General features: G+C 44.6%; 2 protein-coding genes across 14 annotated transcripts; both read right to left on the bottom strand.

The window, feature by feature from the left end:
* Positions 1-315: 315 nt before the first annotated feature.
* cdk2ap1 (cyclin dependent kinase 2 associated protein 1) lies at positions 316-3,635 on the bottom strand. Of its 2 annotated transcripts, none has more exons than XM_028418138.1 (4): positions 3,506-3,635; positions 1,380-1,480; positions 1,034-1,160; positions 316-938 (listed from the first exon to the last, which is right to left on the bottom strand). In XM_028418138.1, exons 1-4 carry the CDS (start codon positions 3,525-3,527, stop codon positions 871-873), a joined length of 318 nt encoding a protein of 105 aa, XP_028273939.1. In that variant the 5' UTR covers positions 3,528-3,635; the 3' UTR covers positions 316-870. The 2 variants fall into 2 exon arrangements, with proteins under 2 accessions (XP_028273939.1, XP_028273938.1); XM_028418137.1 differs by lacking the exon at positions 3,506-3,635 and adding an exon at positions 3,068-3,224.
* Positions 3,636-4,659: 1,024 nt separating this feature from the next.
* sbno1 (strawberry notch homolog 1 (Drosophila)) lies at positions 4,660-18,282 on the bottom strand. Of its 12 annotated transcripts, none has more exons than XR_003671449.1 (33): positions 17,946-18,282; positions 15,119-15,238; positions 14,935-15,033; positions 14,622-14,846; positions 14,296-14,538; positions 14,118-14,214; positions 13,850-14,010; positions 13,627-13,760; positions 13,455-13,545; positions 13,209-13,370; positions 11,896-12,031; positions 11,706-11,811; positions 11,471-11,624; positions 11,202-11,384; positions 10,653-10,750; positions 10,420-10,571; positions 10,137-10,340; positions 9,884-10,048; positions 9,635-9,804; positions 9,420-9,551; positions 8,772-8,907; positions 8,573-8,685; positions 8,411-8,482; positions 8,231-8,330; positions 8,080-8,154; positions 7,846-7,992; positions 7,658-7,752; positions 7,495-7,581; positions 7,242-7,379; positions 7,078-7,154; positions 6,802-6,995; positions 6,326-6,541; positions 4,660-4,678 (listed from the first exon to the last, which is right to left on the bottom strand). XR_003671449.1 is itself a non-coding variant. In XM_028417557.1 (33 exons), the coding sequence occupies exons 3-33, from the start codon at positions 15,236-15,238 to the stop codon at positions 6,399-6,401; spliced, it is 4,209 nt and encodes a 1,402-aa protein (XP_028273358.1). In that variant the 5' UTR covers positions 16,021-16,160; positions 17,950-18,282; the 3' UTR covers positions 4,881-6,398. The 12 variants fall into 12 exon arrangements, 11 of the variants coding, with proteins under 11 accessions (XP_028273358.1, XP_028273354.1, XP_028273360.1 ...); XM_028417557.1 differs by lacking the exon at positions 4,660-4,678 and adding an exon at positions 16,021-16,160 and having other exon boundaries at positions 4,881-6,541; positions 17,950-18,282; XM_028417553.1 differs by lacking the exon at positions 4,660-4,678 and adding an exon at positions 16,021-16,160 and having other exon boundaries at positions 4,881-6,541.
* Between the last annotated feature and the right edge of the window lie 801 nt (positions 18,283-19,083).

A 19,083-nucleotide genomic window follows, 5' to 3' on the forward strand; every position in this document is an offset into this window, starting at 1 on the left:
TTTTTATCTTTTATTTTTTACTGCACTATTCTATTTTTATTCTATTTAACTCTCGCTCTGACTGTTGGTGTTGTATTGCTGCTGGTACCCACATTTCCCAGAGGGACCTTCCCAAAGGGATTAATAAAGTATATTCTATTCTATTCTATTGTACGCAAAATTATGAACTTCATCAAATAAACGGCAATAATTGCTGCAGGTGACATCGCTGTGTGCTGGCTGAGCACTCCAGTCTTTGTAGATTTTTAAATTTGAACATTCTATCACAGATTCTGCTGCACTACTTGAACACAATGAACGACAATGACGCCTATATTGAAAATACAATTTATTACACTGAGTAATAAATACATACAAAGATGCAAGTAACAGCATTTTCCTTTTTTTTTTTTTTGTAATACCAAAACCAACCCGAACACGAATGAACCGATGCATTTGGCACGTCTCTGCCCCTCCCTCATTCTCTCAGTCAGTCAATCATGTGTCAGACGGGTCTGAAAATCAGACCAAATACAATGAAAAAAAAAAAAAAAGACGTCTTGTCCATCTACCTCTGTACAAGCCATGCAGTGTCTACAGTTTAACCCACGAGCCGTTCACATGCACAAACCAATGATTTAAATATGAAGTCAAAATTAAGATCCCAAAAGTGGGAGTGTAAAAACAGGATGTCTTCTCCTTTGATTCCCAATAACCAACACACGATTTCTAATGAACCTCCACAACCCTCATGGACTGTGTTACGGTAATTTTTTTATTTTTTTTTTTTGCTTGCTTTTCCATCCTTTGCTCATGTACGTCCTCCTCACACAGGAAAAGCCATGCATGTTATGTATTTTTCTTCTTGCAGGGAGGAATGTGTGTTCGTAGCTAGGACCGTGCGTTTCTCTCCGTCTCAGCCAGGCACTCACGCACCAGGCCTCTGGCGTGGATGATCCCTGTGAAGACGGACACGTTTGGATGAATCATCTCTGAATTACTTATTTAAAAAAAAAAAAAAAAAGGAAGAAGCATTAAGCATGTCAGCAGTTACCTCTTTTCAGCCTCTCCATGGAAGTCTTACTTCCAGCATATGTGGGCCTGATCTCCTTTCCGATCTCCTCGATGATGGCCAGCAGCTCTGCATATTTGTTCTGAGGCACTTGGCTGCCAGTGGAGCCCTGCAGACACACAAACACAACACAAAGACACAAAACAACAGTGTAAGAGCTACAACACAGAATGTTCTGACAGAGTACAGGTCAATTGTTACTGTAACAGAAAAGGGGAGTTGCATTATGGGAAATGTAGGATTCAGAGGTTTTAGATGATCTCAGCCCTCGCCACTTCCAGTTTCTGATTAAATATGAAGAATAAAATGAAAGTCTGCAGCTTTTTACCTGTGAGAATCCCAGAGATGGAGGTCCATAGTCACTCAGTAGAGGCCTGTAGGACTGCAACGTGGCCAGGTTAGCCGCCGAGGGAGACTGAAGGCTTCCGACTGGAGACAGATTGACATGAGATCAGATAAGTGGAGATACATGAAGTATTTCTGCGCTTAGAATGAATAAAAAGATGACAGAAAAAAAAATAAACAATTCTTAGTAAATGCAGCTTTTTGAGGAAGTTCTGATGCAGGAGGTTCTGGAGTCAGCCCAAAATGTCTAGCTGCTCCTGCAGTCAAAACTCACCTATTGAATTTTGCATTTCTGAGTGCAACTATTCAACCAAATTAAGGACTTGCTGGTGATAAGGTTCTTAGAAAAGTTCCTGCGGAGCCCTCAAAGACCTCCAACCAAGACAAGTTCTCTCAAAAGAAGCTGGCTCAGCAGTGTGGGCCTCCTTTAACGGCCCAGTAGTTCCTATGATGAAACATACGAATCCTTCGAAAAACACTATCCGTAGGGGACTTTGTGGGGTAAGTTACCCAGAACCTAATTCAGACTCTTGTCCCTGCTGTGTAAACACAACAACTGTAATGAATGACTCTATCCAAATCTACTGTGTGGCCAAAAGTACGGACACCTCAATTCTGTTTTGTTAAACACACACGAGGTCCGGACTTTTCTGCCCGACAGAAACAGCACTCAAAGAGCTCCTCGGAGGGAGGACCTTTACGGAAACACACAGGAAACATGGTAGCATCACAGAAAAGGGAGTGAAAAGGTTCTGCAAAACCTAATTTAGACTGTGTCCGTGGAGCAGAACAGGTTCTGTCTCTGAAAGAGCTCCTTGCATGTGCTGGTAAAAATGACAAGTACAACAAAGTCCAGATGTCAAAATCATCTCCCCGAAGCAGCGACCTTTGCGGGGTACAACACTCGCCTGATTCCTGCAGTGGAAACACACCAAGTACAGAAGTACCTGCGGTGGAGAAGCACATCATGTCAGCCATGACCCTGTAGAGGGGGCCTGACCCTGAATGTGACGGCCACAAAAAGTAGTTCCTGTTTAAGCGGTGAAATGTGGCCTTATTTATAATCAATGAACCCATAAAAAAAAATCGAAGCTAACACTCTTGACCCAGCAGCGCCTGTTTTTAAGGTCAAGTCAAATTTATCGGCGTTTAAATCGACGCAGCCTCCACAGCGCCCCCCCCCCCGCCGCCGCTTTGTTCGGCTGCAGTAACCCGCCTCCACCGCCAGATGTCCTCGAAGAGACAGAAACGGCTCAGAGGCAGATCAATCGGCAGCTCCGACCGAGGAGCATCATGGAGGAAACGGAACGAGCCAGGCTCAAGAAGACACAAGTGACACATTTTTGTCACCGTGGAACGGCACCCACCCGGCGGGACCGCGACCCCGGACGACGCGGAACCACACTCGGGGAAGCGCCGCCGCCTCGCCTCGCCGCCCGGCCGTGTTTTTCCGCCGCCTCGGAACGCGGATGGCGCTCGTTCTTTTTTTTTTTTTTTACATTAGTAATAATGGCGGATATGAATTAGCCTAGCTCCCAGGATCTGACCCTACATATACAACTGGACAGAAACTACAGACACGGTCTTTCTCCAGGTATTCTCCGAGACCCCGAATTTAACAGACGGTTTAACGGACGGAGACTTTGATTTTCCGACACGTTTTCTCCTTACCCTGGTTCCCAGAAGTTCCCGGAATGTGCTGATGGACGTTGGGTTTGTAAGACATTCCCAAAGACATTGTAAATTAAAGAAATAAAAATGACCCGAAATTCAGTGAAGCGTCTGTCTCTCACTTTTTGTTTACAACAGCGGCACCGGCAAATATGGCCGTCACTTTATATTGACACCCACCGTGCTTTGTAACAGGCTACTATACACTGCGGGTTATCAGGAAAAGCATCGAATACAAAGCCACAAAAAAAAAATAAATATACACACATTTCAAGTTTGATTTTCAACTTTGATTTTTTTTTTTTACACTTTTAAAAAAAACAAAAAAAAACAAAAAACAAAGGAAAATAGAATAATTTAAACTTTTACACAAATGAGTTGGTACAAAGAAAAAAGCGTTTTAATAATAATGATAATAATAATAAAAAGTAAACATACCTGTCTTTGTCTGCGGGTCCATGAGGGTTTCATTAATTAAAGCTCTGATTCTGGACCCATGTGCTCCTCTAAACCATTTAAATCCAGGAGACCTTCTCTTTATTTCCCATCAGGCCCTTCTTTCTTTTTGCCACATGGTTGGACACGCGCGCACACACACACACACACACACACACAACACCATGACCCCCATGGACCCCCCACTGGTCAGGCCCCAGGTCACCCACCCCCCAATAAAGCAGCACAAAGCTATAGGAGGATGGACTTCCTGCTTAAAACAGCTGTTTTTAATGGATTTAATTGTTTTATATGCAAAAAAATAATTAATCTAACATCTTAGAAAAAAGCTGCAGGATTTTTTTTAATGTATATTTTTGTTTTTACTTTATTAGGATCACTAAAAAGGGTCAAATGAACCCTAATATACAAATTTTAATTAAATTTTTTTGAATTTACATTTTTTTATAGGTCTGAAAATTAAAATTTGAGTAAAAAAAATATTTTTACATAAATTGCCTGCAAGTATGTAAAGCTCTGGGTCCACCGTCCTGCCGAAATAACACATTTAAAGCAGGTTTTTCATTTATATTGGAGCATTTTTAAGCAAATTATTGGCATTTATTCATGATACATTCTGAATTGAAGTAAAATATATGTAGAAAAGAGGTTTAATAATGCAAATTCACAGCATCTTTGCATGCATGCATTGGGTCTTAACCTCCTATATTTGTCCGACATATGTCTAAGCAGCAGTTCTTTAAATCAACACACCAACAGGTAAAGTATACCAAGCTTTATTGAGCATTGCACTCATTCATGTCCAGGTAATGTTGAACTTTTGTACAACTCTTTGTCAGTAGTGCAACTCGTGCAATGATGACAGGAAAGAAAAGAAATTCCTTCAAGTGTTTTTAAAGTCAGAAGAGCCGATCTGCCGAGACATTTTTTTTTTACAGCATTCAAACACAACATCAGCAGTCTGTGTACACAACGACCCCCATAGATACAACATGAAGGTGTTGGCGGCACATTCAGGTTAAAACGTCGCGTTGGAGAGCTCGCTCTCGTTACTGTCCAACAACTGAGTGACAACAGTTTGGATCCTTTTACAAAAGATACAAAGACTTCTTCCTTCGTTAAATGCAGGATGTGCAGGAGAGAGAGAGAGAGAGAATACACACACGATAATAACAGTAACTGATCCACAGGTTCAGGGTGTGTCTGAGGAAACACAGCCTGCGTTTTAATTATCAGCCATCAGGACAGCTTTGGTCTGTCCCGTCCAGTGCACATCTAACGTAAATGTCGTACAGGACAGAGGAGGCGCGCTGCACATCAGAAGCAGGGTTAAGCTCACCTCTGCTCGGCGGACAGCGGAGGACATGGAGCCGTGGATACAGCTGAACACAGAGGAGTCCGAGGAGCTCTGGTCATGCAAAACATGTTCTGTTTTTTTTTTTTATTTGGGTCTTTGTACGAGTTTCACCTGAACAGATTTGCATTAAAAAAAAAACAAAAGGCAACAAAAGAAAAGAAAACTGAGCAGAGCAAGACGCTGCAGCAAGCCGATTTAATTTACTGTGAATCACAGACAGGAGCCAGGATCGTGAAAAATAAGACAAAAAGAAAAGCGTACGACGTGGAATCAGAAATCACAGACTTTAGAATGCGGCCAATGACCAATCAGAATCCTGTGATGTTTAATTTAACATAGCAACGGTCTCTTCCTCAAAAATAACACACCGGAGCGCTGTTATTTCTGAAGATCTGAAACTGACCCATCACTACAGTTGTTTAATAGGAAGGGGTTAACAAGGCGTAAGCCGCCATTTTAGTGAATTCCACAACCACCTCCTCCTCAGTCTGTTTGTTTCTGACCTCAGAATGCAGCGACTGACCGAGCAGACCTGAGTATTTAATAATTAGGAGGAGGTGATGAGCTGTGACTTACAGCACATCTATCAATACTACAAGCTGTGGCTAACCAATCAGAATCAAGCAGTAACACTGTAATGTGAGTTAAGTGTGTAGTAATGTACCTGCTGAGAACACTAAAACCTGTCTTCACAGGAGCAGAGATAGAAAAGGCGATGCCTACGAGCCTGCGTGCAGCTTAAAAACGCTAAATAACTTTGTCTCGGTGTCGTCTCTGTGAATCCTTTCCTCACTTTCGGACACTCTGAACAGAAATCACAGTTAGCTGCTTTGTAAATGTGCCGATATGTAGTGACACAAAGGCACGTCTGACAAACTGGAACACAACCAAAGACGTCTGATGAACGTGAGATGAGAACGAGTGTGTGATGAAGAGCGATCCTGACAGTCGTGACAGTCCGGTCTTTGTTGGAAGCGAACACGACGGGTTCAAAGACTCAGAAATGTTTTCTACTTCACAGGACTTCCAGCGCAGCAGCATGATGAGCTGTGTGTGACCGCGGCGAAACCTTAAATGCCCGACTTTTGAGGGAAATAGTGGTTTTTTGTGTGTGGACCCGGAAAAAGTCTCTAAACGGCTTAAAGCATGTGTGAGGCGAGGATGACTCAGGTCAGCGCGCCGTCTTCAACTGTCACAAATCTTCCCGCTCTGAATGTCAGAGGACGATACATCACCTGTCAAATCTCTCGAGGTGAAAACAAACTTATCTGGATTTAAAATGAACAAAAAAAACGAATCTCTACAACCACTGCTTCCATCCAACAGTCACCACGGTTTGGAGCGACACCTCCGACCCTCAGGGACAATAGGGGGGGGGGGGGGGGGGGGGGGGGGGCAGGGGCTTGAAGAAGGGACAGCGGCGTCCTGGAATCTGCAGCGCAGAGGAGAGAGAGAGAGAGAGAGAGAGAGAGAGCCAGATCCCTTCAGAGTGGGATGTGAACTCATGGGGCCCGCAGACTATGTGTTGGGCGCGTGACTGAGACTTTGAGGGTGGAGCTGCTGCCGTTTCTGCAGCTCCTGCACCGCCAGCTGCTGGCACTGGTCTGACGTGGAGAGCTTGTTGATTAATGGAGACACGCAGTTTGCCGGAATGATGAGTCCTGTGAAGGAGACGGAAGAAAACTGAGAGATCTGACATGTGCAGCACATTAACCCTCTGAACCACATGGTTTTTAGGCATTTTTTCCCCACTGCCGTCTCCTTAGATTCAGTCGTGTGTTTGTCGTTCTGTGGCATTTTCATACAACTTTAACTCCATCAGAGTTTCAGGCATTCGCATCAAGGCCTACAGGTTGGTCCATGAATGGTGCAAAATCTTTTTTTGGTTCAGAGGATTAAAGATAAGGGTTCTGGGACTCACCAACTATCCTCTGTTCATCTTCTGTCTTGAGGCGGACTATCTGCACCTTGACGTTGGTTCCGCTGACCGGGGTCAGCACCTCCTCCAGCTCGTTCCACACGCTGAGCACCGAGCCGCACAGCACGTAGTACGTCCTGCACCGAAGGCCGACCTCGCACTGCAGACCCACCGACGCCTTCTTACAGTTCCCACGCCTGAGAGGTGGACAGCGCACAGATCTGTGAGTGTTCGGTATTCAGGTGTTTTCATTGCCACAGATCTAAAGAGCACACGTACCAAAATGCATGAGAGCAAATCTTTGCTGACGACTTGTGCTGGTCAGTCCAGTACTGCTTGGCGTCTTCGGATAAGACCTAACAGAGAAAGAAAAAACACATGTGATCCCCACCACGTAAAGTACTCAGTGTTCTGCGGGTTCAAATGAAAGAACGCCGTGTAACCTTCTTAAACTTCTTCTTGATGTCGGCATACGTCTCCAGTTTGAGCTGTCGGCCCGTGTTGGGCCTGTAAACCAGGAACAGCCTCTTCTTGGTGTTCACCTCTTTGACGAGGATCGACGTTTTCTTGTTGTTCCTCATCTGGAAACAAACCACACGTCTTTATTTTTACCATCTCTGTTCTATTTTTCTACTGTTGGTAACACCTGAAACATGTTCATACTGGTTTCCAATTGTTTTTTTTTTAAATCCACACCTGTACATAGAAGCCGTCATCTGGTCCGTTCTGGTCGGCCCAAACATGTGTCGCATCTTCCCAGGACATTCCTCGCTCCACACTGACCTGTAAGAAAAAGACACAGTTAAAAAGTCACGTGACGCCGCTGACCTGACGTATGATATAAATAATGTGACCTCACAGTGTAAAGCTCGACGTGTCCGGATGTGGTGTAGCCCGGCGTCAGGAACTTCCTGCAGTCCACTTTCTTCACCTTCTCATCCCCAGAGCCCAGATCTGACACAAAACACAGATGGAATGCAGCGCTGTGATGCAGACTTCAGGCCAAACCAAGGTGATAAGAACGAAGACCTTCACAGTCAGTCTTACCCAGAATGCCCATGTCATATCGGCCGTTCTTCTTTGCCTCCTGAATAACTGCTGCCAGCGTGTCGGAGAAGTACTGGAACAAGGCGTTCTGCTGCTGCACCGCCATTCCCAAAATACGGTTCAGGAACTTCCCGATGTTGTTGTAGTCTGCAGCGGCAACAAAATGCATGTTTACATAAACACTTCCACACAGACCGACAGGTAGAACGGCTTCTGATGGTTTGTTTCAGTCACCTTTGTCCAGAGAGAGCGCGCCTGATCTGTCCTCCACATTTATGAGGCCCACGCCTATTAACCCACCCTGGATTTCTGCGAAGGAACAACAGTCAGAGATGAGGATTGTCGCTTTAAAAACACAAAAGAAGTGCAGCAAACAGACTCGCACCTTTAAAGAAATCCCCTTTAAAGTTGGAGGGCGGAGACACTAATGGAGAATCGAGCTTCACGATCGACTTCATCACGATCTCCAGAGCGTTTCTGCCGTACTGCAGCAAAGACAAAGACGATGAGTCACCAGCAAACAGACGGTAACGGTTTCTCTCAGACTGACGCTTCGTGTTCTTACTTTGTTGTCAAAATTAAATCTGCTGAGATCTCGAGTTTCTGTCGCTCGTCTGTCTCCGTGAGTCAGAGCTCCCTGTCAGAGGACGAACACAAATCAAGTCAGTGTTTCATCTGCATTTAAGCACGTTTCTGACAGAAGGCATAAGAACATCAGAGCGCATACCAGGCTCTCTAGTCTTTTGGCAACGATGGAGGCAAATCTCTGCTCTCCTGCGAGCTCTGATATGAGGAAGACGTATTCTGGAGCTGTGACCTGGTTTGACCTGTGAGTTCTCCCTAAAGGTCCAAATGACAGACAGTTACCATCACAGTTATTCTGATTTGAAAACAGACGTCAGGTCTGTGCTTTTATATCCACTGACCGAACTGCTGTATGGCTCTGTCGGCGCTCCACGGCAGCTCCAGCGTCATGTGAACTCTCCGCCGCTGATTCTTCACGCGGCGGTCGGCCTGCAGGGAGATACCTGAGCTGGCTGCTTCTGAGATGATGGATATGTGCTGGGTGAAGAGAAGGACAGATGTGGCCTGTATTAGCCTGGCTACAGGACAGATGGAGACTCAGACAGCAGCTCCACCACAGGTTAGAGAACCGTTTGTGAATATTATCAGTCAGGATGGCCACAGGTCCTCCTGACCGACACGATGCTGGCCTCCTGTTTTGGTGGCAGGAGCTCACTGGACCAGTGATCCGGAGCACTCGGATGGTGTTCTGCAGGGTTTTTAAGCACCACCTGTGCCTGGATCATTGCGCCCGTGTCCTGACTCCCACACCACTTCTTTTGTTTGTTTTCCTACGCTCACAACACACATCCTACACATTCTCACACAGCCGAGCCATCCAGCAGCAGAAGCTGAGGGGAAGAAATCATTTCCTGGAAGGATTCTTGTTCTTGTGCAGCGCAAACAGAACTCAGGGGTCAAATCAATGACTACGTAAGACCATCTGGCAAAGTGTTAACCAACCAGAGTAAATGAACTTTCCTTGTGGAATATCATGTAACTGTCCGTACCTTTTCTCCATCCATGAATCTCTGCTTCTCCGTCAGATTGAGGATTTCCACTGGGACGTCCAGCTCGGAGCGAGATTCATAGGAGATGGTGCCGTCATCGTTACTGACCACCCGACCTTTGCGGCCCGTCATCTGAAGTGGGAAAAGAAAGAGAGTAAAGACACAGAAACAGGCCACACGCATGTGCAGAACACAGAACTGTAACGGGTTTCGACCTCGGCCACATTGTCGGGCCCGCCCAGTTCATCTATGAGCTCGTCCAGGGTGTTGGGAGGTAGATGCTCAGACAGCTCCTCCAGCTCTTCCAGCAGCCCTTTCTTCATCATCTGGGCATGTTCCACCGCGTCCTGACTCGTCAGGCAGCTGTCCTGGCTCTCTGCCTTGACTAATGACGAAAACAAAGAGATTTCATTAACCCTGAAAAAACCTGCTGTTGTAACATCACATGGCATTAAAGTGCCCACCTGTGGCAGGTGCGCTGGGGGGGTTAACTGTGAACGCAGGCCTGGTGGAACCAAGCCCAGAGGCTAACAAGGCACTTTGAATAGAGTCCGGATCAATACTCTTCCTTCTCTTTTTCTTCTTCTTCTCTTTGCGTTTCTTTGGTTCCTTTCTGATGAGCCATGGATCTGAGAGGAGGAAGACATGGAGAACATCAGCTCTGATCGGAATGTACTAGAAAATGTCTTCAAGCACAGCCCTCCTCTGTGAGCTCACCGTCTTCCTCGTCGTCATCCGACTCATCTCTGAATGGGTTGAAGTCATCATCTTCGTCTGCTGAGCTGACAGATTTGAAGCTGTCGTCGCTGTCTTTCCCGGACTCTCTGTCCGACTCCTCAGACTGGCTCTCCTCGGAACTCGTCCCTGACAGACCTCCATGTTTGCGAGGCTTTTTTTTCTGCTGCTTTTTAACTTCTGGACCTAAAACATCACCATACACGAAGGTTTAAAACTCACATTTAGCTTTAGCCGTTTGACTTTAGGTCAGGGCTTTAATCACCTTTTCTCTTTTTGCCCTTTTGCTCTTTCTGTGCTGCAGCGTCGCTGGGAGAGGGCGTCTTCTTCGCCGAGAGGTCGATACCCAGCAGGCTGTAAAGCTTCTGCCTGTCTGGAGCTGGAAAGTGCTTCTCGATCAGCGACTGCAACACACCTCTGCAACAGGAACACGTTACTGCTGAGACATACACACATGATTCGGTTTAGGCTGCGTGGGAAGCGGACAGGCTTACGTACTTCGCAGTGGACACAAAGTCGTTGAGTTCTCCTCCTCCTTCTTCCAAAGCCTCCAGCGTTCTCGCTTCACCAGTAGACTGAAGACCAATGACCACACACTGCAGAGGAAACAGCTGATCAGGATGTGTTTTGTTTTATACGATCTTACTAGTATCTCAAATACAGGCATGAATCGTCAGCTAAAAACAAGCTGTAATGCTTCATTTCTCTGTTTCGTAACAAGACAATTCCCACGGAAAGCCTCGAAAATCAGAACTGAAAAGAGAACTGGACCTCTCCGGTTAGCCTGATGTGTGAATTTGTTAACCTTAAAATACAGAACCCAACATAAGGAACAGCTGAGGAAGGCATCACAGTTCATGAACTGAGGCAGAAGAAGAAGGCCTAGACTAATTTCCTCCCTGCACCCTGTGCGGCATGTTGCAGCTCTCGTCTGAGCCCAGCATGGACCCAAGTCAAAATAAAGACGCACTATATGAAGGATTTAATATGTTCCCCTCCCCTTCACTCCTCTGCCTCGGACACGCCTTGAATTCCTCTACCTCCTACCTTTCCGTTCTGCACCTCCTCCCGGGCCAGCTGGACCACTCTGCGGACTTTGGAAGCGATGCAGAGATACTTGAAGAACCTTTGGTGGGCAGACCAGAACTGACCCCACATGGACTTCTTCATGCGCTGCTCTGCATCCATGAGGTTCGCAGCTTGTTGGAACTTCTCACGAGCGCTCACCCACTGACAGAGCAAAGAACAAAACAACACGTCATCAGCTACGAGCACACATTCAAAGGACGGCGCCTCTTTACATGTGATTCTCTTACCAGCCTAACAGACTTGTTGTACATGTGGATGTACTGCTGAGTCAGGGAAACCTCCTCGATCTTAAAGGTCACACCTGTGAAACTCAGCTGTCTGGCGATGTACATCCCTCTCAGCTTCATGTCCATGGCTACTATCTCCATGGCGCCAACACCTCTGATATTTTGTTTAAAAAAAAAAAACATACATGTTACTCCTCTTTAAGCATTTAAATCTTTTTATTCTGTGAAAACATACCTGCGCTCCACAGCTTGGATGAAATTTCCAAATTCTCTAAAAGGTGTTTTCGGGCCCCAGATTCCAAGTCGGTTCATGTAGGCCATGTTCCGTGGTTCAGAGGCACCTGAACAGAAAACACACATTTTGAATGTGTTGCCGCCTTCACTTGTGTGCAAACAGACACAGACGCTTGCTTGTGTCTACTAACCTGTAGCACTTGCGTACACGACGCGAGCCTTGGGCAGTTTGTTCTGCAGCTCCAACACTGCCAGCCCAGTTTTCGTGGGTTTGGAGGACCCGATGGGACACACGTTTTTGGCTTTGTGACACTCGTCATACACAATCTGAGCATGCTTGGTTAAGAGAAACACAAGGTCTATGGGTGTTTTTGGGGACTTTCCTCGCCTGGCATTCTTTGTGTTTTACTGCTCATTAAATAGTCATCTTGTAATCCACAGTCAAGTAATATACATCTTTTTTTTCAGGAGAACCTGGGCTTTCATAATATTCAGGCTATAGTGGTGTTATATGACTGTAATAAAAATTCTAGCACCAGAAAGAGAAAGAAAAAAATAATGCGAAAAATAAAATTCATACATATCTATTGAAAAAACACTGAAGAAAACTGTAACGAAACTCTCCCCCATTATGAACATGTAGTTTAGGGTGTTAGGGATAAGTGTGTAAAAAATGAAGGTTCTAACTATAGTACAAATGTAATTTATTACACCATAAGTGACAAAAGTGCCATTCGCTCCATTGATTTTGATGCCACTGTTACAGGTCTGCCTCACAGCTGGGCTGTCAGCTACCTGTGCATATCCTGTGTGTCAATTGAGCTTTATTTTCTTGATACAACTCCTTGTGTAGACTGCTGATGGGCTGAGATGTGAACCTAGGAGGAGAGCGACCCCTGTTCACCCGGAACGTCTTCGATGTAACTTCTGTTGCTATGTTTTGTTAGCGCAACATAGCAACGCTAAAACGTCAAATAAAACGTTTCCAGTAAGATATACAAGTGTATGACAGTGTATGACAGGGGTATACAGAACGACGCACTTTCCGGTTTAGATAACGGTCCGCTACACGTCTATTATTGCGTTCAGAGACACTTTTCAGCCGTGTGAACGACCCAGCTAGTCAGAGGAGAGAGTTCTCTTGGAGCACAAAGGCTCTACAATTGGATGTTTGAGCCCCTCGTGATATTGCTCGATGGTCCGATTGGACACTGACTTGCCAATAGAATACTGCAGCCAGGGTACGTCACACAGACATGCGGAAAAGATCCCCGAAAAGCCTAAAGCCTCCTCTTTTCGAGGAAAAAAACAGAACGTCTCTACCTATTAACATTCCTGAGATATGAGCGACTTTGTGAGACATACGCTCTCTAGTCGTATACGACTTCAACCGGGGGACAGGGTTAAAAAGGGAACTTCGCGATTAAAGAAGCAGCTCTGCCTGAATGAAAGTGTGACGACAAACTCACAGTTCATTCGAGTATCACTTCCACAAAAAGGATACAACTCCATCAAAGTCCTCCCCACACCAGTGCAGAAGCTGCTGGAACCTCGTCTTGTACTTCCCTCCTGATTGGCTCTCTCCTATCAGGGAGGAGTATGTGGCGAAGATCACACCTTTCTTCACACTCCCGTTGTGTTTGGAGGAGATTTTGCCATATTTGAACTGTAAAAAAAAAGTGTTGTTTAGTTATTCTATCTAGTGAACACTTGTACATATGCATCTATGCATCGTCAGAGCATCTCTCACCTTGTTCAGAGAGTGAACCTGGATGTTCTTGGCTCCGATGTCCCTCAAATCTCTCTCTGCATCGTACTTCAAGTCGTTTGAGACGCTGAACCTGAACAAAGCAGGTGAGTTTGTGTTAATAACGTTCGTTTGAGAGTGAATAATTCATGTTAAATGTGAATTATCTATATACCAGAGTGATCTCTTCCTGCCCAGGAGGTAATTCTCGTAGATGATCCCTGCGATTGTCCGGCCTTTCCCCACACCCGCCCCGTCTCCGATCAGATAGGCGGCTCGATCGCCGTTTGGGAGGAATGTCTCATGTTGCTGTACAGATATGAGATTGAAAATTTCAATGTCGTCAGAAGTTCCAGTTTAGTTCTTTCTTCTTCTGAAAAGTCAACGATGCAACTTACCTGAGCTGCATATGTGATGGCCTCCAGCTGCAGCGCAGACAGACAGCCGCGATCGATGGCTTCCTCTGGAATGGACAGTCTGTACCAAACATCTGGAGGGCTCACGCTGGACAGAGAACTAGTCTCTACCACAGGGTCCGGGTGCCTCAACCCGATCTTCACTGCAGGGATGGAAACAGGCTGATCAGCAGATCGCTCCACAAACAGCTGACGGCACGTTGTTATTGATGAACTCATACGCCTTGAAATAAGGCTCGGTTTTACTTACATTTCATGGGCATGTACTCTGCATACGTCTCTGCATGACCCAGCTCATCTTCCTCTTCCTCCTCAGGCTCTTCCTCTTCCTTCAGCCCAGGCGGTTTCTGTTCAGAGATTCGATATTCTTCTTTTCTGAAGCATCTCCTAAACATAACTGTATTCCTTCTAAACATCAGGACACTCACCAGAGAATGTGAGAAGTTTTGCAGTTTAATGTCGTCGTTGATCCAGATCCTGGCGGCGTCTTTACCCAGCACTTCCTTCTTGATGCCGTTGTTGATTTCCCCTGGACCTGTGGCTGCTGCCGTTGCAACTGGTGGAGCGATGTCAGGCGGAGGCTTCAGCTTCATGAGCTCCATCAGACTGTTGTCCTTCACACCAGCACTCTTCACATTGCTGGCCCGAAGGAGATCTTTCAACTGAATCTGCTGAGGAAAGAATGAAAACGTACAGTCAAGCATGACTAAACGGATTACTCCTAATATTAGACATTCACGTTCAATATGCACACCTGATCTCTGTTTGAAGGCACTACTGTGGACGCTGAAGGAGGAGCACTGGTGGAGGATGGGGTCGAGCCTCGCAGGGCTGAGTTGGCCACATGGACCACCTTGGTGACGGTTATGGTGTGTTTGATGGGGTTGGTCGCTGATTGTTTGGTCGCAACGGCTCCCAGCGACGGCAACTGATTCAGCTGATTTAAGACAAAGGTGGTGGTCGATGGCTGAGGTTTGTGCTGTTGGAGGAAAACAGGAAAAAAACATCAGAATTCGAAAAAATACTGTGTCTCCGTTAAATACTGGGAACATGCTCTGTGATCTCACCCTGATAGTAACAATGGGGACTGCAGCTGGGGGATCGGGTCGAACCACTTCCACTGGCTCCGTCCCCACACCAACATCCAGAGCACTGATGGAGATGGACTACAAGAAGAACAAAGATTATTAACGTGTATGGAAATGATTAAAAAAATAGCTTCTTCTCCATAAAAAGTAAAGATTATCTTACTTGCTGAGTTGTAGACGGCTGTGCAACATCCTGAGAATCAACATCAAATAGACCAATATCATTTGGGCAGATTCCGCTCTCACTTAGAGCAGCCAGTAGCAAATCCTGTCCAGGATCCATCTGCAACACAAAAACAAATCTTTTTCTATTTCCTGACGGCACACTATCCCATCAACAGAAACTTTTAAATTAAATTATGGTGGGAAAATGGTAAACAGTCATGATAAATATCTGCAGTCCTAGAAACAGCACAACATGGCTCCAAGAAAACATGACGTCATACACTATTCTAGTCTCAATTTCAATCAGACGGGACATTTATAAATGTAAATGTTCTTATATGGTAGACAGCTAAAGTTAAAACTAGGGTTGGGCGATATTGGCAAAAAAAATTAATCACGATTAATTGTGGCATTTAGCCGATAACGATTAATTCGACGATTAATTGATGACAATTGCACCGACATGTTTTTGACTCTAAATCGGCACAGTGTTCTAGCATGATACCGACAAATCATCAGTCAAGTTAACCCCTTCATTCTAACAGGTTAAAGTAGTGATTAGGGACAAACCAGCCATGGAAATATGTATTGATGCACAAACTGCTTCAAAATAATAATGAAGCAAACATTTAAAGTAACTTTGTCCTTCAAATGTTCTTATCTTCAGGTCACAGATCAGTGCATATCAACATTAAAATTGAACAGGACAAATAAGTTCAGAAAAGTCACATCAGTGATTAGTTCCAAGTTAAAAAATGTGTCTGTGCAAATGAACCTGTGACTGAATATGTCACAGACTAGTGCATGTTTTCACTCAGACTGTAGAACAGCAGCGGAAAAAGCAAACAAACAAACAGGACAATTCCACATTTAAATGTGTGTCTGTGCAAATCAACCTACGTTACGTTCTTCCAGCGCTTAGTTTGGTCGTAAGGAGCACGATGACTAAACGTATCGCGGATTCTCGGCTGAGTGGAATTCTTTCCGATATCTACTGGAGGAGACTTCGTGTTGTAATGTTTCCTATCTTGCTGTGGAGTCTGTAAATAAAGATCAGAGTTCATTCCTTTGATACGAGCAAAAATCCAGTTACTATGGCAACGACGGCAACACTCCACGCTTCACCTAATGCATGTCGTGGCACTATATACAAGCTGTAGCCGGCGTTGTGTCCTCGTCGCGCTTTCTTCGTGCTCCGGCTTACGGCGACAGACGTTGAACTTATGTGTTAGGAACGTGCTGCTCCGCATCATTTAACTGAACACCACTGCCTTCCGCCATTATTTTTATTGTGGGCTCACAAAAATGCGTCATCATGACGAGGCACTAATCGCCGTAATCGATAAAAAAATATCGGCAAATATTAATCGGTGACAGTTTTTCTGATGATTAATTGCACATGATACGATTTTGCACAAGCCTAGTTAAAACACTGTCACACATGCAAAGTTGCTTTTCTGGGCAGAGTTTACCTCAAGTGTGGTCAAAAAAACAGGTCTATACTTTAACCATTACACAGAGCAAAGCTATAACCACAACAAAAATCAACCCCAAACATTTAAAGTTAATACTCAGCCCAGCCCAAAAATGATGTGACCACATAAATGCATGGATGTAAAAACAGGACAGATACAAACAGACTCACATGTAGAGAAAACATGCAGTGTAAAACTCAAAAGTCTAGGCTGCATATGAAAAACAAAAAAACACAACAAAGGGTTAAACTCACTCCTGGGCTGCACTGACAGTGTTGTAATTAAAGTGATTTGTTTCCACAGCGTGGTCTACACACCGGTCTGATCCAGGACTCGATCCAAAGTGACCCAAAACAAGACACGTGTTTGCTGCTCTGCCTTCAACTTCCTGCTCGCTCTGACTCAACGTAGTTCCCCCTCCTTTGACTGCTCGGCTAGCTCCGGTGGTTAATAACAAAATAATACACACACACCAGGATGAAATATAAGATAAACACAAACGTGTACTGTCCGCGGACAGACGTTGTGATGATCAACCCCGATAATCTGCACAGTTATTGCAGTTAGCAGATACACTGGCCTGTTTAGACCAGGGTGACACAGCTAACCTGCGCTAGCGAACCGAAAGCTAAAGAGCCGAACTGGAAGACTTTTTCACAATCATGTCATGTATTTATAAAAGAATAACAGCAGCTGATTTAACGCCGTGTTCCGCGTAGCTACACCCTTTTTTAAAACACAAACCTCACAAACCTCAAAATGTTATTGAAGGAAACTCCCCCATGCTCCGTAATGTCAGTTCATTACATCACGCTGTGGACAAACTGGTAACATTATGCATTTATTATTATTATTATTATTAATATTATTATCAACTGGAATGACCAGGTTTTCTGCAACTAACTTCTGTCTCCGATTGCACGCATTACAGAGTTTTAGCTAGCTTATAACGCCTGCGTCTGATAAGTAGCCGCTAAATGACATTAGCCACACTTAATCGCCACAGTTTACAACATACCGCACCACCTTCATCTATGTCCTTCCTAACCAGCTGGACACGGCAGCTAACACTCGGAACAGCGAGCTAACGACCCCTCAACATTGTTGTGATGTTGTTGACGGTGTGTGTGTGTGTGTGTGTCATTGCTGTCGCTAGCTTAACGTTAGCAACGAGGAGCGTTAACGAAAAGCGAGCTAGCCGCATTAACAGCTTCAAAACAAGCCAAGTTATAATTTAACCTGTAAGTATCAGCGCTTAAAATATAGTTTAATTTTTTTATTTTTTTTTTTGGATGAATGAGAAATGAAGGTAATACGTTACAAACAGTCTCCACGCTGAGATGAACTTACTTACTGACAGTTCAACGGCCGCTGCGGGTCGCGGTCGGCGGCGCTCAGCAGTGTTCGGGGTTTGTTGTTCTCTCCGCTCCGCCGCGCTCACGCCATCTTTTTTATCAAACGCTCCGCCGCATGCTGATCACGTGACACGAAGGCCGACTGTGGCCGTTTTTACCGTCAAAATGTCGGAGCGGCGCCGCTGAAATCTTCGCTGTGAGCGGCCGCGGAACGTCCTGCCATCGCAACACACCCACGAAAACGAGAAATTCTGCATTTGTAACACGTGAGCGCAAACCGTAAACATAGCAGAGTCAGCGAGCTAATACCACATCACGTGACCGCGCCAGGGCTCGATAGGAAGTGACGTAAAAGATTCTTCTTCTTCTTCGTCGTCCTCTTCCCTTTTTCGTCCCTCTCTTGATTTTTTTATCATTTTATTATTAATTATTTTATTATAAAAAGTCAACATATATTAGTTTTGCTTTAGTTTCTATTTTATTTGAGTTTTTTTCTTGAAATTATAATGATTTTATTTATTATTGTGGTTTAAATGAGAGATTTAATGTATGTAGCAGCATTATACTTTTTTTAAATGTGGAGTTTATTTGTTATAAATAAATATAATATATATAACCGGTCATGTCTGTCATGTCAAGCAGAGGCTGTTCAGACAGCTATTATAATAAGTAGATTTTGTGTGATTGTAAACAAATGTTAAAAGTTAAAAATGTGTATGTGTTCTATGATGCAGAACACCAGGTGAGATCCACTGTGTGTGTGTTTATATTTAAACCTCAGTGTGATGGTTAACTGGTGTGGTCCAAAGTCCACTTTGTCCTCCAAGACTGAAAAAAGGGAATAAAATAAACAACTGAATAACTTTCATATTTAGATCTGGTTATGAGAAAACAATCACTTACTTAACACTGGTGGCCGAATACCTAAAATACTGATCAATCAATCAATCAAGCTGTATTGATTTATTAGTTGTCATAAAACATTAGTTCATCACACTTGTTAAAGGCTTAGAAACAAACATATTTAACTGTATTTTGTGTTTTAATATCACAAAATGAACTGAATAATTACATGTTTTTATCTGCAAGTACTTTCATTGTCTCTAGGTGGCGCTGACACGCGCAGGACAGAG

The sequence above is a fragment of the Parambassis ranga genome, chromosome 12 (assembly GCF_900634625.1).
Source record: "Parambassis ranga chromosome 12, fParRan2.1, whole genome shotgun sequence".
Classification (NCBI taxonomy): domain Eukaryota; kingdom Metazoa; phylum Chordata; class Actinopteri; family Ambassidae; genus Parambassis; species Parambassis ranga.